This window comes from Oncorhynchus tshawytscha, unplaced genomic scaffold, assembly GCF_018296145.1.
Source record: "Oncorhynchus tshawytscha isolate Ot180627B unplaced genomic scaffold, Otsh_v2.0 Un_contig_2763_pilon_pilon, whole genome shotgun sequence".
Lineage (NCBI taxonomy): Eukaryota > Metazoa > Chordata > Actinopteri > Salmoniformes > Salmonidae > Oncorhynchus > Oncorhynchus tshawytscha.
In genome coordinates this window covers 283,823-306,841 of record NW_024609759.1, presented here as the reverse complement: position 1 = coordinate 306,841, position 23,019 = coordinate 283,823, and the positions used below count along the sequence as shown (strand labels likewise).

The window sequence follows — 23,019 nt, the reverse complement described above, 5'->3', positions numbered from 1 at the left end:
CTGGATGACCAGAGGGAACATCTCCCTGCTTCTTCAGACCAACATTCTTCTTCTCTGGTAGTCCAGAGGGAACATCTCCCTGCTTCTTCTGACCAACAGTAGTCCAGAGGGAACATCTCCCTGACTTCTTCAGACCAACAGTCTTCTTCTCTGGTAGTCCAGAGGGAACATCTCCCTGCTTCTTCAGACCAACAGTCTTCTTCTCTGGTAGTCCAGAGGGAACATCTCCCTGCTTCTTCAGACCAACAGTCTTCTTCTCTGGTAGTCCAGAGGGAACATCTCCCTGCTTCTTCAGACCAACAGTCTTCTTCTCTGGTAGTCCAGAGGGAACATCTCCCTGCTTCTTCAGACCAACAGTCTTCTTCTCTGGAAGTCCAGAGGGAACATCTCCCTTCTTCTCAGGCCTACAGCAACAGGTGATAGATAAAATGTGAATTGAGACTGAGAATTCAGTCTTACCATCATGCAAAGCAGAGAGACACAGAGACAACAGGGACATGTAGGTGCTCTGATTTCTAACATGTTTTAAAAGGGATTTCATGTTTTCTCTCTGTGTGGAAAAATGGCTGGCATTTCGAGTATAATATGTTGTACATTGACATTTATTGTCAGAGTCAGTTTGCAGAGTGAACACAGCAGCACGGTGTATTCTCCTAAACAAGCTCGTGTTTTATACCCCTGGAGAGATCCATCCTCGGTTTTAGGAATTGTTCTGAATCTTCTCATTATCGTGTCAGGGGTGGACGTCTCAATTCAATAAAAGACCAATAAAATGTTTGAATCACTAGCAGTTTGTTTATTCCACTAATGATGCTTTAACATTTTACCTTTATCCAAAAAGGAACACCGAAACTCCAATATCACTTATAGTTAATGGATTATTTGGGGCAAAAATGGAGACATAATGAAATTTACTCTGGTAAATCCGAGGTGGTGTAGATAGTATTAAATAAAGAACCTCATTTCAGGCTTTTACGAGAAAGCTAGCCCTCCGTATTGGCTGTTTGACAGAAAGCTAGCCCTCCTATTGACTGTTTGACAGAAAGCTAGCCCTTTGTTTACAGAAAGCTAGCCCTCCGTATTGGCTGTTTGACAGAAAGCTAGCCCTCCTATTGACTGTTTGACAGAAAGCTAGCCCTCCTATTGGCTGTTTGACAGAAAGCTAGCCCTCCTATTGGCTGTTTGACAGAAAGCTAGCCCTCCGTATTGGCTGTTTGACAGAAAGCTAGCCCTCCGTATTGGCTGTTTGACAGAAAGCTAGCCCTCCTATTGACTGTTTGACAGAAAGCTAGCCCTCCTATTGGCTGTTTGACAGAAAGCTAGCCCTCCTATTGGCTGTTTGACAGAAAGCTAGCCCTCCTATTGGCTGTTTGACAGAAAGCTAGCCCTCCTATTGGCTGTTTAACAGAAAGCTAGCCCTCCGTATTGGCTGTTTGACAGAAAGCTAGCCCTCCTATTGGCTGTTTGACAGAAAGCTAGCCTCCTATTGGCTGTTTGACAGAAAGCTAGCCCTCCGTATTGGCTGTTGGACAGAAAGCTAGCCCTCCGTATTGGCTGTTGGACAGAAAGCTAGCCCTCCTATTGGCTGTTTGCATTCCAGAAGCACTTCTTCCCTTTTATTTCATTTTACTAGTCTTTACCACTTTACTAGTCCAACTGCGTTCCATGCTAGAGGTGATTGTGGTGTGTGTGTGTGTGTGTGTGTGTGTGTGTGTGTGTGTGTGTAATCTGCATGGCCCTCACAACTCTCCAGTTCAGCTCAGGCTCTTAACCTCTCTCTCCAACTGCTCTCTCCCTCTTTCTCGCACCAGATAGTTAAATGAATGTCTCAGAGTTCCTCTCCTCCAGCTTCCCCCCCCCGTTCTCCTCCAGCTTCCCCCCCCATTCTCCTCCTGCTTCCCCCTGTTCTCCTCCAGCTAGCCCCCCGTTCTCCTCCAGCTTCCCCCCCGTTCTCCTCCAGCTTCCCCCTTTCCTCCTGCTTCCCCCTCTCCTCCAGCTTCCCCCGTTTCCTCCAGCTTCCCCCTTTCTCCTCCTGCTTCCCCCGTTCTCCTCCAGCTTCCCCCCTTTCTCCTCCAGCTTCCCCCTTTCTCCTCCAGCTTCCCCCTTGATCTCCTCCTGCTTCCCCCTTTCTCCTCCTGCTTCCCCCCCTTTCTCCTCCTGCCCCAGGCAGCAGACTAACCAGCCTTTAAATCATTAATAAGCAGAAAATGAGACCGCGTGTGTCTGCTGCCGGAGATATTGACGAGGCACTTCTTTCTCCTCTTCACCTCTCTTTTCATTTGTTGCCATGAATTTAACGAACAAGACACTCATATTTAGAGGAGCTAAAGCTGTGAAAACAGATTACTGTACGTAGACTACACCTGGGGAGGGATGATTACTGTATGTAGACTACACCTGGGGGGGATGATTACTGTACGTAGACTACACCTGGGGGGGATGATTACTGTACGTAGACTATACCTGGGGAGGGATGATTGCTGTATGTAGAGTACACCTGGGGAGGGATGATTGCTGTATGTAGACTATACCTGGGGAGGGATGATTGCTGTATGTAGACTATACCTGGGGAGGGATGATTGCTGTATGTAGACTATACCTGGGGAGGGATGATTGCTGTATGTAGAGTACACCTGGGGAGGGATGATTGCTGTACGTAGACTACACCTGGGGAGGGATGATTGCTGTATGTAGACTATACCTGGGGGGGAGAAGCTTGAGACTCCATTATTAGCAGTACTGTGGCGGGGTCCCCCAGGGGTGTGTCCTGACGCCCCTGTAGAGTTACTGTGTGAGTAGCTCCTCTTCCTCACATTGGGCCGTGAGTAATTAGTTAGAACCTACATTGAGAAAGGCATCTAACCTGTACCCAGCTGGACCTGGGGGTCTTTCCTGGTGCAGAGGCTCATGGGTTCTGGTAGATTTGATGATGGGTGGAAGTCTGGAACATCTCAGGTAGCCAGTACCCCTCAATTCCAGACTGGCTCTATGACAAACATAAAGTCACATTTACTGAGTGATAAAATATTAGGAACACCTGCTCTTTCCATGACATACTACAGACTGACCAGGTGATTCCAGGTGAAAGAAGCTATGATCCCTTATTGATGTCACCTGTTAAATCCACTTCAATCAGTATAGATGAAGGTGGAGGAGACGTGTTAAAGAAGGAGTTTTAAGCCTTGAGACAATTGAGACATGGATTGTGTATGTGAGCCATTCAGAGGGTGAATGGGCAAGGTAAAATATTTACTATTTGCCTTTGAACAGGGTATGGTAGTAAGTGCCAGACACACTGGTTTTTGTCAAGAACTGCAATGCTGCTGTGGTTTTCACTCTCAGTAGTTTCCTGTGTGTGTCAGGAATGGTCCACCACCCAAAGGATTTCCAGCCAACTTGACACAACTGTGGGAAGCATTGGAGTCAACATGGGCCAGCATCCCTGTGGAACGCTTTCAACACCTTGTAGAGTCCATGCCCTGACACATTGATGCTGTTCTGAGTGCGAAAGGGGGGGTTGCAACTCAATATTAGGTTCCTAATGTTTGGTGTACTCTGTGTATACACATGGGGTCGTATTGACTCCTATAGACATGGGGTCATATTGACTCCTATAGACATGGGGTCATATTGACTCCTATAGACATGGGGTCATATTGACTCCTATAGACATGGGGTCATATTGATATTGACTCCTATAGACATGGGGTCATATTGACTCCTATAGACATGGGGTCATATTGACTCCTATAGACATGGGGTCATATTGACTCCTATAGACATGGGGTCATATTGACTCCTATAGACATGGGGTCATATTGACTCCTATAGACATGGGGTCATATTGACTCCTATAGACATGGGGTCATATTGACTCCTATAGACATGGGGTCATATTGACTCATATAGACATGGGGTCATATTGACTCATATAGACATGGGGTCATATTCATATAGACATGGGGTTATATTGACTTGACTCCTATAGACATGGGGTCATATTGACTCATATAGACATGGGGTCATATTGACTCCTATAGACATGGGGTTATATTGACTCATATAGGCATGGGGTTATATTGACTCATATAGACATGGGTTTATATTGACTCATATAGACATGGGGTCATATTGACATGGGGTTATATTGACTCATATAGACATGGGGTTATATTGAAGCATATAGACATGGGGTTATATTGACTCATATAGACATGGGGTTATATTGACGCATATAGACATGGGGTTATATTGACTCATATAGACATGGGGTTATATTGACGCATATAGACATGGGGTTATATTGACTCATATAGACATGGGGTTATATTGACTCATATAGGCATGGGGTTATATTGACTCATATAGACATGGGTTTATATTGACTCATATAGACATGGGGTTTTGATATTGACTCATACTAGACATGGGGTCATATTGACTCATAGACATGGGGTCATATAGACATGGATTGACTCATATAGGCATGGGGTTATATTGACTCATATAGACATGGGGTTTATTGACTCATAGACATGGGGTCATATTGACTCATATAGGGGGGTCATATTGACTCATATAGACATGGGGTCATATTGATATTGACTCATAGACATGGGGTCATATTGACTCATGACATGGGGTCATATTGACTCATATAGACATGGGGTTTTATTGACTCATATAGGGGGGTTTATTGACTCATATAGGCATGGGGTTTTATTGACTCATATAGGCATGGGGTTTTATTGACTCATATAGACATGGGGTTTATTGATTATAGACTCATATAGACATGGGGTTTTATTGACTCATATAGGCATGGGGTCATATTGACTCCAGTTCCATCCAAAGCATTTTCCCTCAGGGACAGGAAGTGTTGCATGGCGTGGCCTTGATAGAAACATGTCAATGAAAGAAGTGAGGAAGTACCTGGGGTCAGGATGAATCTTAGTAACAGGGGCAGTCTGAGCTCGGGGATGGTGTGTCTCTTCGGGAAGCCCCATGACCTTTTCACCTTTAGGCGTGACTCAGGGTGCTTCTCATACTGGGCATGCTCCGTAGGCTCAGCGTCTCTTCCTGGTCTTCCTCATCCAGGGCTCCTCTTCTCGTTCCACAAGGCAGCGGGGCCAGATCTCTAGTCACATCCTGAACAAATGAAAAATGAAAACACACTGTGTGTGTGTGTGGGGGGGTTGTGTTCATATGATGCTCTGTCTGAAACCCCTATCTGATCTTTCCAGATCTACATGAAGGGCGTAGAGGGTCGAAGACGGGAGGGGGGTCAATTTGGGATCTAACAAATCAACCACTGTGCATTGATCATTTCAAGAAGCCTGTGCTTTCCCTAAACCCTATTCCAGAGTGTTAGAAGAGAGGATAGTATCTGTATGAAGATGACTTAGTAGCCGCTGTTCCTGTACTCTACCTTACGGTGCTGCAGGTAGGCTGGCTCTGAGTAGTATGAGAGGACAGGGGAAACGGTCTCTCTGTGGGGTGACTGGGTTCTCTTCATGATCCTGGGGAGGTGCATCTTAAGGAAGTGCTGCTGATCAGAGGGCCTGTCCACAAGATACATGGATGTTTCCTCAGAATGGACGAGGAAACAGGGTTATATAGATCACTGGTACCTATGAAGCTATACGTTGTACAACTTTTATAGAGATAAACAATGTCAATAAACAACTTGAAACTATCTGCAGCATCAAGGAATATCCAATCCTGATATTGTGTAGTATGTGTTCAACTTCCCTAGAGATAAAGAAACATTGTTTATCCACAACGTTTATCCAATCCTGATATTGGACAATTTCTTTAGAGACATAAAAACTCATAACTTCAATTATTTTGTATTTTTTTGCATCAATATATTATAAACCCCACTCACCAGCCTCTTGTTCCTTCAATGAAGTGTTTCTTTGTCAGCTCAGGATGCTGCTGTTGTCCTCATATCTACTGTAGAAGAGCCGGGAGACAGAAAATAGCTTTTAAAAACCTTTAAATGACGTTTCCAAACTGAGAATTAATCTAAACATTCCTATTCATTAGAATGAGTATTTTTTGTGGTGGTAATTATTCATTCTTTCAGCCAGCAGCACCGGTAAGATGCTATTAGTGCGGGAAGCTATTTATTTATTTATTATTTATATTTGCATATAAATAGCATTTTGCTGCTTTAATTCCAGCTCTGGGCGGAGGAAAACCATGTTTAATGATCGCTTGGATGGTAATCTGACAAACTGATTCAAGAGAAGTCTTTTAAAATGAACCCGCTTTGTGTTTTTAAGGTTAAATTGTTGATTAAGTTTAAAATTTGCCATGAAATAACCGTTTGTATCGGGTCCACTCCTGTCTCTCTGCCAAAACACAACCTCTAAAATACTCAAGGCATTTCAAGTGGTCCTTAACCCTCACATGAACTCGGGAATGCTGCCTACAACCTCATGGTAATTATGAGTATTCGGACAAAATCAGATAGCAATATCACACGCCAGACCTTTCTTGAGTTGAAGAATCAAACTCAAACGTGTTTCGTGTTTCTGCAGAATAAAGCTATAGCGTACATCTTACCTTAAAAGACACGGAGTTACGTTATTGTGTAAAGTTCAGTAGTGAGTCGTACCTGAGTGCTGGTCATGTCGGCCGTTGAGCAGGGTGGCTAGTGGGAGGTAGAGTGTTGAGGAGGCTCCTGAGTGCCTGCCTCTGCCCCCTCCTACCTCTTGCAGAGGGACACCGGGAACTAACACGGAGGGGATAGGTCAGCTCTAAAGTCCCAGTTAAACCAGCCCACTGCTGCTGATGGGTTCTTCTATGGGGACGGACAAATAAAACTTCCGGAACCTTCTTTTCTTTCTAAGAGTGTAGCTGTCTATGACATCATAAGCTTCTTAGAACCTGTTTTTTTTCTTCCTAAGAGTGTAGCTGTCTATGACACCATAAGCTTCCAGAACCTGTTTTTTTCTTCCTAAGAACCTATGACACAAAACAGGGACTACTCAGTCTGAAGGAACCTGGACTTTTCTTCTAAGGAACAGGGACTACTCAGTCTGAAGGAACAGGGACTACTTCTGAAGGAACAGGGACTTTTCTTCTAAGGACTACTCAGTCTGAAGGACCAGGGACTACCAGTCTGAAGGACCAGGGACTACTCAGTCTGAAGGACCAGGGACTACTCAGTCTGAAGGAACAGGGACTACTCAATCTGAAGGAACAGGGACTACTCAGTCTGAAGGACCAGGGACTACTCAGTCTGAAGGACCAGGGACTACTCAGTCTGAAGGACCAGGGACTACTCAGTCTGAAGGACCAGGGACTACTCAGTCTGAAGGACCACTCAGTCTGAAGGACCACTCAGTCTGAAGGAACGGGGACCACTCAGTCTGAAGGACCAGGGACTACTCAGTCTGAAGGACCAGGGACTACTCAGTCTGAAGGACCAGGGACTACTCAGTCTGAAGGAACGGGGACTACTCAGTCTGAAGGACCAGGGACTACTCAGTCTGAAGGACCACTCAGTCTGAAGGACCAGGGACTACTCAGTCTGAAGGAGCGGGGACCACTCAGTCTGAAGGAACGGGGACCACTCAGTCTGAAGGAACAGGGACTACTCAGTCTGAAGGACCACTCAGTCTGAAGGACCACTCAGTCTGAAGGAACGGGGACCACTCAGTCTGAAGGACCAGGGACTACTCAGTCTGAAGGACCAGGGACTACTCAGTCTGAAGGACCAGGGACTACTCAGTCTGAAGGAACGGGGACTACTCAGTCTGAAGGACCAGGGACTACTCAGTCTGAAGGACCACTCAGTCTGAAGGACCAGGGACTACTCAGTCTGAAGGAGCGGGGACCACTCAGTCTGAAGGAACGGGGACCACTCAGTCTGAAGGAACAGGGACTACTCAGTCTGAAGGACCAGGGACTAAAGGACCAGGGACTACTCAGTCTGAAGGAACGGGGACTACTCAGTCTGAAGGAATGGGGACTACTACAGTCTGAAGGAACGGGGACCACTCAGTCTGAAGGACCGGGGACTACTCAGTCTGAAGGACTACTCAGTCTGAAGGACTACTCAGTCTGAAGGACCAGGGACTACTCAGTCTGAAGGACCAGGGACTACTCAGTCTGAAGGACCAGGGACTACTCAGTCTGAAGGAACAGGGACTACTCAATCTGAAGGAACAGGGACTACTCAGTCTGAAGGAGCGGGGACCACTCAGTCTGAAGGAACGGGGACCACTCAGTCTGAAGGAACAGGGACTACTCAGTCTGAAGGACCAGGGACTAAAGGACCAGGGACTACTCAGTCTGAAGGAACGGGGACTACTCAGTCTGAAGGAATGGGGACTACTCAGTCTGAAGGAACGGGGACCACTCAGTCTGAAGGACCGGGGACTACTCAGTCTGAAGGACCAGGGACCACTCAGTCTGAAGGACCAGGGACTACTCAGTCTGAAGGACCACTCAGTCTGAAGGACCAGGGACTACTCAGTCTGAAGGAACGGGACCACTCAGTCTGAAGGAACGGGACTACTCAGTCTGAAGGACCAGGGACTAAAGGACCAGGGACTACTCAGTCTGAAGGACCAGGGACTACTCAGTCTGAAGGCCCAGGGACTACTCAGTCTGAAGGACCAGGGACTACTCAGTCTGAAGGACCAGGGACTAAAGGACCAGGGACTACTCAGTCTAATATAACTGAGACGTAGTGTGACCTGTTAGACCTATAACTGTAAGACATTACCACAGTTGATTGCATCAGAATAGATTTAGGCTACCATCATCTAGATTTATAGGATTTTACCTTGAGGTTTGAAATGATTTTGCCCTTACAGTATGTGCTTTTTCCCTCCAGGTAGACCATTATCACTGATTAACAGAACATTACCTTAGACTATGAACTTGTTTCCTCTGACTGGTATCCACAGCCAACCTGAGTTGAGCCCTGTGCTTGAGAGTTGAGCCCTGTGTTTATGACATCTGTGTTTGAGAGATCTGTGAGTTGAGCCCTGTGTTTGAGAGATCTGTGAGTTGAGCCCTGTGTTTGAGAGATCTGTGAGTTGAGCCCTGTGTTTGAGAGATCTGTGTTTGAGCCATGTGTTTGAGAGATCTGTGAGTTGAGCCATGTGTTTGAGAGATCTGTGAGTTGAGCCATGTGTTTATGACATCTGTGTTTGAGAGATCTGTGAGTTGAACCCTGTGTTTACGACATCTGTGTTTGAGAGATCTGTGAGTTGAGCCCTGTGTTTGAGAGATATTGGAGTTGAGCCCTGTGTTTATGACGTCTGGGTTTGAGAGATCTGTGAGTTAAGCCCTGTGTTTGAGAGATATGTATTTGAGAGATCTATGAGTTGAGCCCTGTGTTTGAGAGGAGACCTGTGAGTTGAGCCTTGTTTGAGAGATCTGTGACCTGAGCCCTGTGTTTGAAAGATATTTGAGTTGCGCCCTGTGTTTAAGAGGAGACCTGTGAGTTGCGCCTTGTGTTTGTGAGAGCTGAGTTTGAGATGAGATCTGTGATTTGAGCCCTGTGTTTGAGAGATATGTAAGTTGAGCCCTGTGTTTGAGAGATATGTGAGTTGAGCCCTGTGTTTGAGAGATATGTGAGTTGAGCCCTGTGTTTGAGAGATATGTAAGTTGAGCCCTGTTTGTGATTAGATATTAAAAACTCTAGCTGCCACACCAGGGGACCCCCACCTGATTCAACTTGTCAACTAATCACCAAGCCCTTGAATAGGTGAATCAGGTGAGCTAGTTGAGAGCTACAACAACAATGTGAAACGTCTGGGGTTCTCCCAAGGGAGGGTTGAGAAACACGGCTCAGTGGACTGTAAACATTCCTATCAGCAAAAACACAGAGGAGATAACAGAGAGGACCAGCCTGGATACTTTCTACATTGTCCCGGCTGGTCCTCTCGGAGATACTCCTCTTCCACTAGAAAGGAGGTAAAAGAGAGAACCAGCCTGGTAGGTAACAGAGAGGAGAGCTCTCCTATCAGGCCACACCAGAGGGACTAAGCCCCACCTACAGTGTTCTCCCAGAGTAGAGCTCTCCTATCAGGCCACACCAGAGGGACTAAGCCCCGCCTACAGTGTTCTCCCAGAGTAGAGCTCTCTTATCAGGCCACACCAGAGGGACTAAGCCCCACCTACAGTGTTCTCCCAGAGTAGAGCTCTCCTATCAGGCCACACCAGATGGACTAAGCCCCGCCTACAGTGTTCTCCCAGAGTAGAGCTCTCCTGTCAGGCCACACCAGAGGGACTAAGCCCCGCCTACAGTGTTCTCCCAGAGTAGAGCTCTCCTATCAGGCCACACCAGAGGGACTAAGCCCCACCAACAGTGTTCTCCCAGAGGAGAGCTCTCCCAACAGGCCACACCAGCATCACACATTCCAGACACTACAATCATTAGCTCCCTCACATAATCCACACAGAGCACACACTCACCAAGCATATAGCTGTTGTTGCTAGTTCCAGCATATATAGACCATTTACAAGGACTCAACAAGCATAGAGCTGTTGCTGCTAGTTCCAGCATATATAGACCATTTACAAGGACTCACCAAGCATAGAGCTGTTGCTGCTAGTTCCAGCATATATAGACAAGGACTATACAATGAAGTGGGACCTAAATACCTGATAGTCTTTCTCTGTCATTGTTTGGTTTTAGTTTCAGTTTCAGAGATCAGTTCATGTTGTTTGGAGAGATAGAACACCAGTTCAGTTCATGGTGTTTGGAGAGATAGAATACCAGTTCAGTTGATGGTGTTTGGAGAGATAGAATACCAGTTCAGTTGATGGTGTTTGGAGAGATAGAATACCAGTTCAGTTCATGTTTGGAGAGATAGAACACCAGTTCAATTCATGGTGTTTGGAGAGATAGAACACCAGTTCAGTTCATGTTGGAGAGATAGAATACCAGTTCAGTTCATGTTGGAGAGATAGAACACCAGTTCAGTTCATGTTATTTGGAGAGATAGAAACCAGTTCAGTTGATGTTGTTTGGAGTTCAGTTCATGTTGGAGAGATAGAACACCAGTTCAGTTCATGTTGGAGAGATAGAACACCAGTTCAGTTCATGTTGGAGAGATAGAACACCAGTTCAGTTCATGTTGGAGAGATAGAACACCAGTTCAGTTGGTGTTTGGAGAGATAGAACACCAGTTCAGTTCATGTTATTTGGAGAGATAGAATACCAGTTCAGTTCATGTTGGAGAGATAGAACACCAGTTCAGTTGATGGTGTTTGGAGAGAATACCGGTTCAGTTGATGGTGTTTGGAGAGAGAGAACACCAGTTCAGTTGATGGTGTTTGGAGAGAGAGAGAACACCAGTTCAGTTGATGGTGTTTGGAGAGATAGAACACCAGTTCAGTTGATGGTGTTTGGAGAGATAGAATACCAGTTCAGTTGATGTTGTTTGGAGAGATAGAACACCAGTTCAGTTGATGGTGTTTGGAGAGATAGAACACCAGTTCAGTTGATGTTGTTTGGAGAGATAGAACACCAGTTCAGTTGATGGTGTTTGGAGAGATAGAACACCAGTTCAGTTGATGTTGGAGAGATAGAACACCAGTTCAGTTCATGGTGTTTGGAGAGAAGTCATTTTGACCTTTATTTAACTAGGCAAGTCAGTTAAGAACAAATTCTTATTTACAATGACGGCCTCGGAACAGTGGGTTAACTGCCTTGTTCAGGGGAACAGTGGGTTGACTGCCTTGTTCAGGGGCAGAACGACAGATTCTATTTGATCCAGCAACCTTCCAGTTACTGGGCCCGATGCTCTACCCACTAGGCTACCTGCCGCCCCACGTAGCCTAGTGGTTAAATAAAACCAGTTCAGAAATATTGTTTGGCTTTAATCTATAATATTTACTGGTGACCACTGCTCCCTACTGGTCAATGGCAGAGTGAAGTCAGTCCAAGGACCTCAACAGTCAAAGGCTGCATCCCAATTGACCTTCCTTCCCCTGGAAGTGTGCACACCAGTGTAAACATGCATACTTCAGGGAAGGGTGGAGAATGGGGACACAACCTAAGGTAAAGATGTCCACTCTACTTCTCCTCCTTAATGAGCTAATTAAATGATCCTTCAACCTTCCAAAGCTTATTATCAGCCCTCTAATTGGCCCTCCACGTTAATTAATTAATTAGCTTACTTGCTCGCGTGGAACATTAGATCCCCCATTTTCATCTGATCAGCAACAAATTGGGGACAAGTGAGAAATACATTGAGGAACTTTACAAAAGTTAATTTCTGATTCTGAAGTAGCATGTAGCCTAGCGGTTAAAGAGCTGGTCCAGTAACTAAAAAGTAGCCGGTTCGAATACTTGAGCAGACGATGTGAGAAAAATCTGTCGATGTGCCTTTGAGCAAGGCACTTCGTCTTCATTTGATCTAGGAGTGCCGTACTACTATGGCTACACCCTGTGAAACCGTTTCACTGACCTATCCTGGTGTATGTGACAATAAAACATTTTGATGATCTGGGATGTCCCTGCCATCTTTGGCGCATATACAATGCTGATAGCTGTACTTCTTAGGACTATAAAACTGAACAGACATGGATCAGTCGTTTAGCCTGTGCGAGGAGCTAGTGACCTTTGCAGAGATAGATTTTCTATGATGAACTGGCCATCTTTAAAAGGTTTGGGTTTTCATGGCAACTGGCCGTGCTGCTATGTTGGGTTATGAGGCTCGCTGCAGTCAGGCACTGGCCAGCAAAGGTTTGGGTTTTGAAGAGAATTGGCATGTCTTTTACCATCTTTAGAATGGTTGGTGAGTATTATGGCACTGGCCTGCTGCTTGGAGGGAAGCATTATGGCACTGGCCTGCTGCTTGGAGGGTAGCATTATGGCACTGGCCTGCTGCTTGGAGGGTAGCATTATGGCACTGGCCTGCTGCTTGGAGGGTAGCATTATGGCCTGGCCTGCTGCTTGGGGGGAAGCATTATGGCACTGGCCTGCTGCTTGGAGGGAAGCATTATGGCACTGGCCTGCTGCTTGGAGGGTAGCATTATGGAACTGGCCTGCTGCTTGGAGGGAAGCATTATGGTACTGGCCTGCTGCTGCTGGAGGGTAGCATTATGGCATGAATTACATGTGTTTACATAGGCAGACCAATTATGCATGTTTTCTTTCTCACTCACTGGTCTTTTGACCAATTGGATCAGCTCTGAAAAGATGTGATTGGTCAAAAGACCAATTAGTATAAAAAAAATATCAGAATTGTTCTTCCAAACACAACCATGTTTTCACACTTGTAACTGCAACAACATTTTGCTCAGGGCCCCTTTGCAAATTAGGTGAAAGGGCCGGCTCTGGCTGGATATGGATAGGGCCTCGAAAAGGCCAGGGCCGGCTCTGGGTGCATGTCTGGATAGGGCCCCAAAAAGCTAGGGCCGGCTCTGGATGTCTGGGTATGGACGTGGGTACGCAGACCCATGAGCCACTGCGGGCCCCCATCAAATGTGCCTATCCCTGCACTAGAGGGATCATGAATGACAGCACTAATTCAGGCAGAAATTGACCTCTTTATTTGGGCGTTTTTCCATAGATGGATTTATTTACCTCATCACACCTGAACTCTAAAGAGCAAGAAATACTAAGCTTTATATACAGTTGAAGTCAGAAGTTTACATACACTTAGGTTGGAGTCATTAAAACTTGTTTTTCAACCACTCCACACATTTCTTGTTAACAAACTATAGTTTTGGCAAGTTGGTTAGGACATCTACTTTGTGCACGACAAGTAATTTTTCCAACAATTGTTTACAGATTAATTCACTGTATTACAATTCCAGTGGGTCAGAAGTTCACATACACTAAGCTGACTGTGCATTTAAACAGCTTAGAATATTCCAGAAAATTATGTCATGGCTTTAGAAGCTTCTGATAGGCTAATTGACATCATTTGAGTCAATTGGAGGTGTACCTGTGAATGTATTTCAAGGCCTACCTTCAAACTCAATGCCTCTTTCCATGACATCATGGGAAAAATCAAAAGAACTCAGTCAAAAATGGTAGACCTCCACAAGTCTGGTTCATCCTTGGGAGCAATTTCCAAACGCCTGAAGGTACCACATTCATCTGTACAAACAATATGACACACGTATAAACACCATGGGACCACACAGCCGTCATACTGCTCAGGAAGGAGACGTGTTCTGTCTCCTAGAGATGAACGTACTTTGGTGCGAAAAGTGCAAATCAATCCCAGAACAACAGCAAAGGACCTTGTGAAGATGCTGGAGGAAACAGGTACATAAGTATCTATATCCACAGTAAAACGAGTCCTATATATCGACGTAACCTGAAAGGCCACTCAGCAAGGAAGAAGCCACTGCTCCAAAACCGCCATAAAAAAAGCCAGACTATGGTTTGCACATGGGGACAAAGATCGTACTTTTTGGAGAAATGTCCTCTGGTCTGATGAAACAAAAATAGAACTGTTTGGCCATAATGACCATCGTTATGTTTGGAGGGAAAAGGGTGAGGCTTGCCAGCGAAGAACACCAACCCAACCGTGAAGCACGGGGGTGGCAGCATCATGTTGTGGGGGTGCTTTGCTGCAGGAGGGACTGGTGCACTTCACAAAATAAATGACATCATGAAAAGGAAAATTATGTGGATATATTGAAGCAACATCTCAAGACATCAGTCAGGAAGTTAAAGCTTGGTTGCAAATGGGTCTTCCAAATGGACAATGACCCCAAGCGTACTTCCAAAGTTGTGGCAAAATGGCTTAAGGACAACAAAGTGAAAGTGTTGGAGTGGACATCACAAAGTCCTGACCTCAAACCTGCAGAAGATTTGTGGGCAGAACTGAAAAAGCATGTCGAGCAAGGAGGCCAACCAACCGGACTCAGTTACACCAGGAGGAATGGGCCAAAATTCACCCAACTTATTGTGGGAAACTTGTGGAAGGCTACCCGAAACATTAGACCCAAGTTAAACAATTTAAAGGCAATGCTACCAAAAACACTAAATTTGTATGTAAAGTTCTGACCCACTGGGAATGTGATGAGAGAAATAAAAAGCTGAAATAAAATCACTCAACTATTATTCTGACATTTCACGTTCTTAAAATAAAGTGGTGATCCTAACTGACCTAAGACAGGGAGTTTTTTTTACCAGGATTAAATGTCAGGAATTGTGAAAAACTGAGTTTAAATGTATTTGGCTCAGGTGTATGTAAACTTCCGACTTCAACTGTATCTATACATGTAAACCTATAGCTTCATATATCTACACATATCTGCATATCTCAGTGGGGGGGACTGCCTCTCAGTGGGGGGGACATCAGACTGCCTCTCAGTGGGGGGACATCAGACTGCCTCTCAGTGGGGGGACATCAGACTGATGGAAGGACTGTCTCTCAGTGGGGGGACATCAGACTGATGGAAGGACTGTCTCTCAGTGGGGGACATCAGACTGGTCTCTCAGTGGGGGACATCAGACTGATGGAAGGACTGTCTCTCAGTGGGGGACATCAGAGTGATGGAAGGACTGCCTCTCAGTGGGGGGACATCAGAGTGATGGAAGGACTGCCTCTCAGTGGGGGACATCAGACTGATGGAAGGACAGTCTCTCAGTGGGGGGATGGAAGGACATCAGACTGCCTCTCAGTGGGGGGACATCAGACTGATGGAAGGACAGTCTCTCAGTGGGGGACATCAGACTGATGGAAGGACAGTCTCTCAGTGGGGGGACATCAGACTGCCTCTCAGTGGGGGGACATCAGACTGATGGAAGGACAGTCTCTCAGTGGGGGGACATCAGACTGATGGAAGGACAGTCTCTCAGTGGGGGACATCAGACATCAGACTGATGGAAGGACTCTCAGTGGGGGGGACATCAGACTGCCTCTCAGCCTCTCAGTGGGGGACATCAGACTGATGGAAGGACAGTCTCTCAGTGGGGGACATCAGACTGATGGAAGGACTGCCTCTCAGTGGGGGGACATCAGACTGCCTCTCAGTGGGGGGACATCAGACTGCCTCTCAGTGGGGGACATCAGACTGATGGAAGAACAGTCTCTCAGTGGGGGACATCAGACTGCCTCTCAGTGGGGGGGGGACATCAGACTGATGGAAGGACTCTCAGTGGGGGACATCAGACTGATGGAAGGACAGTCTCTCAGTGGGGGGACATCAGACTGATGGAAGGACAGTCTCTCAGTGGGGGACATCAGACTGATGGAAGGACAGTCTCTCAGTGGGGGGACATCAGACTGATGGAAGGACAGTCTCTCAGTGGGGGACATCAGACTGATGGTCATTTTGTTGAAACAGATAAGAGAGCATCCTGAAAAATGGTTAACCTTTCTTCCCCTCCAAAGCAGTGCACTATATAGGGAAGAGGGAGCCATTTGGGACTCACCTGACAGGATAAGGAATGGAGCAGTATCATCGGCTCCAGGTACACTCACCCCACCCCAAAAAAAAAAAAAAAAAAAAAATGTATGTAATGAGATGTTTTACTATTGGCTGTTTTAACTTCTGTGTTTACTCAACCTCTGTACATTAGTGAGGGTAGAGACTCTACACCAAGGAATACATAACGTGAGGCTTGTCAGTGTAAACTGTAAGGTCTACAACCGTTGTATTGGGGCGCGTGGGACAAATACAATCTGATGTTGGTGGATCTGGAGGTGAAGAAATCAGTTCACACTTTTTATTCACAAAATGTCCTTCTGTCCACAGACAGAGACGTCTGTTCCTAAGGCTGGGCTTTCACCCGAGGTACGGTGCTGCCTTAGTCGAAGACGCGCTCCTTCCCTTATCGGGTTGTTTTGATCATGCTAATGGGGTCAAAAGGTCAAATGACCTCTGCTCAACCAACCACCAGTTGACGCAAGAGACATGTACAAATTAAAATGAGGGCCAAAAAAATATTTCTAAATATTTCTAAATATTTATCCACTTAGTCAACAGAACACCCTGTCCTGACCATGTCTCTCACACCTCTTTAATAGAAGACTTCTGAACACAATTTTAAACATCAGCTCTTCTGATTGTGTGAATCTCACCCCCCCCCTCCCCACCAACCAAGCTTTGTTCTAACCAACAGCCGACAAGACAAATAAAACACAGATAATGACATTCAATTCTTGCAACAAAAAAAAAAAAAAATACACCCCCCCATTCAACCCAATCTGATCCGGTAAGAACCATGGTAACAAAAACTCAAAACAAGTGACGGTCCAGAAACCATAGAACTCAATATGCTGTAATTTTATTGATTTAACCCCTGTAGATCCCATGTTAGTCAAGCCTCCTGTCTTGTATGTTAGGAGGCGTGTGTATGTATGTATATATATATATATATATATATCCCATCGTTCGTAGAGTTAAGCTATAGGCAGTCAGTCCGGTTCCATTTTAAGTCTGTTCATATGTCATCATCTCAGCATTAAACAGTCACTCTGCAGCAGCATCCAAACATCTGCATGGAGGTACCTGTGGAATTCAGGAATTATTAGAAAACACAAACAACAAAAACACAAAGAGGAACGATGGAACAAACCAAAAACAGATTTATTTCGTGTTTTTTTTAAAGTTTTTTTTTTTTTAGAAATGAGAAATGTGGTGATGAGCTTAAACGCTTTAAAGATAAACTTTCTTTTACTTGTATTTTTTGTTTTACATTTTGTTTTGTTTTAAAGTTCAATTATTTTTTATTTTCTCCTATAACTGTTGCTGATTCAGTGCAATGCATCATGGAACGATTGATAAAAGGGTCCCCCCCCCCCCAGGTATTTTTTGTTGCTGTTGCGGCATCATGTTTTGGGAATGAAAGGAAGAAGAGGGGGATTGTGGGAGAGTCATAGTTTAGCTGGTGTCCATGGACTCCATGTTAGCAGAGGACGAGTCTCTCTGGATGTTTTCAAAGATGGCAGCCAGCTCGGGGTTGGAGGAGATCTGGGACTGGAACTCGCTCATCAGGGGACTCTTCTCCGCCTCGGGGATGGTGAGGAGGGCGACCACCGCCCGCATGGCTGACCGCTTCAACTCATCCTGCTTCTCAAACTCCTGCTTCACTGAGTTGGCCTTCACCTGGGGGAGAGAGACAGGGTGAGAGAGAGAGAGAGACAGAGACACAGAGAGGGGTTGACATACTGTATGTAGGTGATTGTTGGAGAGAGATGGGACTCTAACACGTCCCTGAATGGTACTATACCAGGGACAGTGTGTCTGGTCTCTGTGAATGGTACTATACCAGGGACAGTGTCTGGTACTATACCAGGGACCGTGTGTCTGGTCTCTGTGAATGGTACTATACCAGGGACAGTGTGTCTGGTCTCTGTGAATGGTACTATACCAGGGACAGTGTCTGGTACTATACCAGGGACCGTGTGTCTGGTCTCTGTGAATGGTACTATACCAGGGACAGTGTGTCTGGTCTCTGTGAATGGTACTATACCAGGGACAGTGTGTCTGGTCTCTGTGAATGGTACTATACCAGGGACAGTGTGTCTGGTCTCTGTGAATGGTACTATACCAGGGACCGTGTGTCTGGTCTCTGTGAATACCAGGGACAGTGTGTCTGGTCTCTGTGATACTATACCAGGGACAGTGTGTCTGGTCTCTGTGAATGGTACTATACCAGGGACAGTGTGTCTGGTCTCTGTGAATGGTACTATACCAGGGACAGTGTGTCTGGTCTCTGTGAATGGTACTATACCAGGGACAGTGTGTCTGGTCTCTGTGAATGGTACTATACCAGGGACAGTGTGTCTGGGAATGGTACTATACCAGGGACAGTGTCTGGTCTCTGTGAATGGTACATACCAGGGACAGTGTGTCTGGTCTCTGTGAATGGTACTATACCAGGGACAGTGTGTCTGGTCTCTGTGAATGGTACTTACCAGGGACCTGGTCTCTGTGATGGTAAACCAGGGACAGTGTGTCTGGTCTCAATGGTACTATACCAGGGACAGTGTGTCTGGTCTGTGATGGTACATTGTGTCTGGTCTCTGTGAGGTACTATACCAGGGACAGTGTGTCTGGTCTCTTAAATGGTACTATACCAGGGACAGTGTGTCTGGTCTCTGTGAATGGTACTGGGACAGTGTGTCTGGTCTCTGTGACCTATACCAGGGACAGTGTGTCTGGTCTCTGTGACTGGTACTATACCAGGGACAGTGTGTCTGGTCTCTGTGAATGGTACTATACCAGGGACAGTGTGTCTGGTCTCTGTGAATGGTACTATACCAGGGACAGTGTGTCTGGTCTCTGTGAATGGTACTAGACCAGGGACCTGTGTCTGGTCTCTCTCCTGTGTCTGACTCTGATGGTACTATACCAGGGACCACTCTGTGAATGGTACTATACCAGGGACAGTCTCTCTGTGACTGGTACTATACCAGGGACAGTGTGTCTGGTCTCTGTGAATGGTACTCCAGGGACAGTGTTGACTGTGAATGGTACTATACCAGGGACAGTGTGTCTGGTCTCTGTGAATGGTACTATACCAGGGACAGTGTCTGGTCTCCTGTTGTCTCTGTGACATGGTACTATACCAGGGACAGTGATACCAGGGACCGTGTGTCTGGTCTCTGTGAATGGTACTATACCCAGTCTGGTCTCTGTGACTGTTGGACAGTGTGTCTGGTCTCTGTGAATGGTACTATACCACTGAAGGTGGCACGTAGCGGCTCAACCAGTCTGTCAGCCTCTGTACCAGCACTGGGACACAGAGTGGAGAGTCTCCAGCATCAGAACGTCAGCATCTGATAAACAACAACATCCCCATTATCTTCCAACCCCATAAACCAACACTCCTCAATACAGGCCCTGTGATGCATTATACAGTCTGAAATCTACAGACTACCTCTCTCCTGTTGACTGATCTACCTCCCTCTCTCCTGTTGACTGATCTACATACAGACCACCTCTCTCTCCTGTTGACTGATCTACATACAGACTACCTCTCTCCTGTTGACTGATCTACATACAGACCACCTCTCTCCTGTTGACTGATCTACATACAGACCACCTCTCTCCCTGTTGACTGATCTACCAGACCACTCTCTCCTGTTGACTGATCTACATACAGACCACCTCCCTCTCCCTGTTGACTGATCTACCTCCCTCTCTCCTGTTGACTGATCTACATACAGACTACCTCCCTCTCTCCTGTTGACTGATCTACCTACAGACCACCTCTCTCCTGTTGACTGATCTACAGACTCCCTCTCTCCTGTTGTCTCATCTACCTCCCTCTCTCCTGTTGTCTCATCTACCTCCCTCTCTCCTGTTGTCTCATCTACCTCCCTCTCTCCTGTTGACTGATCTCATCAGACCACCTCTCTCCCTGTTGTCTGATCTACATACAGACCACCTCCCTCTCCTGTTGTCTGATCTACATACAGACTCCCTCTCTCTCCTGTTGTCTGATCTACCTCCCACCTCTCTCCTGTTGACTGATCTACATACAGACCACCTCTCTCCTGTTGTCTGATCTACATACAGACCACCTCTCTCCTGTTGTCTGATCTACCAGACCACCTCTCTCCTGTTGTCTCATCTACCTCCCTCTCTCCTGTTGTCTCATCTACCTCCCTCTCTCCTGTTGTCTTCTCATCTACCTCCCTCTCTCCTGTTGTCTGATCTACCTCCCTCTCTCCTGTTGTCTGATCTACCTCCCTCTCTCCTGTTGTCTCATCTACCTCCCTCTCTCCTGTTTTCTGATCTACCTCCCTCTCTCCTGTTGTCTGATCTACCTCCCTCTCTCCTGTTGTCTGATCTACCTCCCTCTCTCCTGTTGTCTGATCTACCTCCCTCTCTCCTGTTGTCTGATCTACATCTACCTCTCTCTCCTCCTGTTTTCTGATCTACATCAGACTACTGGATCTCTTCCCTCCTGTCTGATCTACATACAGACTACCTCTTTTCTGATCTACCTCCCTCTCTCCTGTTTTCTGATCTACATCCCTCTCTCCTCCGTTTTCTGATCTACTCCCTCTCTCCTGTTTTCTGATCTACCTCCCTCCCTCCTGTTGTCTAATCTACATACAGACTACCTCTCTCTCCCTCCTGTTGTCTGATCTACATACAGACTACCTCTCTCTCCCTCCTGTTGTCTGATCTACATACAGACTACCTCTCTCTCCCTCCGGTTGTCTGATCTACATACAGACTATCCCTCTCTCTCTCCTGTTGTCTGATCTACATACAGACTACCTCTCTCTCCAGGCAGGCTATTGTTAAAACATAACGGAGTCCTGTCAGGAAGCTGTTCAGGATACCTTGATGTCGTAATGGTCCTTGAGTCCGTCTTCTACATGGTTGAGGAACTCAAAGATGTCTAGTCTGTCTAGACAGCTGTCCAGGAGTGTGTACATGCACTCAAACGCTGCCTTCCTTATGTCCAGACCATCGTCCACTGTGTGTTTAAAGGGACCCATCTCAACCTGGGGGACATTAAGAAGACCCTCATCCACTGTGTTTAAACGGACCCATCTCAACCTGGGGAAGACAGGTCATTAAGAAGACCCTCATCCACTGTGTTTCAAACGGACCCATCTCAACCTGGGGAGAAGACAGGTCATTAAGAAGACCCTCTTATCTAAAGTAACTCAACCTGGGGAGAAGACCCTCTCTATCTAAAGTAACTCAACCTGGGGGAGAAGACATCTACATTAAGAAGACCCTCTTATCTAAAGTAACTCAACCTGGGGGAGAAGACCCTCTTATCTAAAGTAACTCAACCTGGGGGAGAAGACCCTCTTATCTAAAGTAACTCAACCTGGGGGAGAAGACCCTCTTATCTAAAGTAACTCAACCTGGGGAGAAGACCCTCTTATCTAAAGTAACTCAACCTGGGGGAGAAGACATCACATTAAAGTAGAAGACCCTCTTATCTAAAGTAACTCAACCTGGGGGAGAAGACCCTCTTATCTAAAGTAACTCAACCTGGGGGAAGACCCTCTTATCTAAAGTAACTCAACCTGGGGGAGAAGACCCTCTTATCTAAAGTAACTCAACCTGGGGGAAGACCCTCTTATCTAAAGTAAACTGGGGGAGAAGACAACACATTTAGAAGACCCTCTTATCTAAAGTAACTCAACCTGGGGGGGAGAAGACAACTTACAAAGTTAACCTGAAGACCCTCTTATCTAAAGTAACTCAACCTGGGGGAAGACCCTCTTATCTAACAACCTGGGGGAGAAGACATTTAAAAGACCCTCTTATCTAAAGTAACTCAACCTGGGGGAAGAGAAGACCCTCTTATCTAAAGTAACTCAACCTGGGGGAGAAGACCCTCTTATCTAAAGTAACTCAACCTGGGGGAGAAGACCCTCTTATCTAAAGTAACTCAACCTGGGGGAGAAGACATTACATTTAGAAGACCCTCTTATCTAAAGTATCTCAACCTGGGGGAGAAGACCCTCTTATCTAAAGTAACTCAACCTGGGGGAGAAGACCCTCTTATCTAAAGTAACTCAACCTGGGGGAAAGACAACCTGGGGGACATTTAGAAGACCCTCTTATCTAAAGTAACTCAACCTGGGGGAGAAGACCCTCTTATCTAAAGTAACTCAACCTGGGGGAGAAGACCCTCTTATCTAAAGTAACTCAACCTGGGGGAGAAGACCCTCTTATCTAAAGTAACTCAACCTGGGGGAGAAGACCCTCTTATCTAAAGTAACTCAACCTGGGGGGAGAAGACTTCACATTTAGAAGACCCTCTTATCTAAAGTAACTCAACCTGGGGAGAAGAGAAGACCCTCTTATCTAAAGTAACTCAACCTGGGGGAGAAGACAACACATTTAAAGACCCTCTTATCTAAAGTAACTCAACCTGGGGGAGAAGACAACACATTTAGAAGACCCTCTTATCTAAAGTAACTCAACTAAAAGGAATGACGACAGAGGACAAGAATTGCAAGTAAATCCTTTGTCAATAAAACTTAAAAACAACAAAACACGAAAGGAAGGATAACAGACAAAAGTAGGAAGGAAAGGAGGAAAAAGGAGGTGAAGCACCAATGAAAGCCATGTCAACCTAGGGATAACAGAAAA

At 46.0% G+C, this 23,019-nt stretch overlaps 1 protein-coding gene and 1 long non-coding RNA gene across 3 annotated transcripts in view; both read right to left on the bottom strand.

Moving 5' to 3' along the window:
- Positions 1-5,023: 5,023 nt before the first annotated feature.
- LOC121845764 lies at positions 5,024-6,749 on the bottom strand. 2 transcript variants are annotated; one of them, XR_006082766.1, is made up of 4 exons: positions 6,623-6,749; positions 5,888-5,955; positions 5,429-5,561; positions 5,024-5,148 (listed from the first exon to the last, which is right to left on the bottom strand). It is a non-coding gene; the product is annotated as an uncharacterized LOC121845764 (long non-coding RNA). The 2 variants fall into 2 exon arrangements; XR_006082767.1 differs by having other exon boundaries at positions 5,888-5,952.
- Positions 6,750-17,503: 10,754 nt separating this feature from the next.
- Positions 17,504-23,019, bottom strand: part of cand1 (cullin-associated and neddylation-dissociated 1) — a 63,578-nt gene continuing 58,062 nt past the window's right edge. Inside the window, 3 exon segments of the mRNA XM_042317653.1 lie at positions 17,504-18,048; positions 19,623-19,724; positions 21,243-21,407. Of these exon segments, the coding sequence (XP_042173587.1) occupies positions 17,824-18,048; positions 19,623-19,724; positions 21,243-21,407 (492 nt within the window). The 3' untranslated portion in view covers positions 17,504-17,823.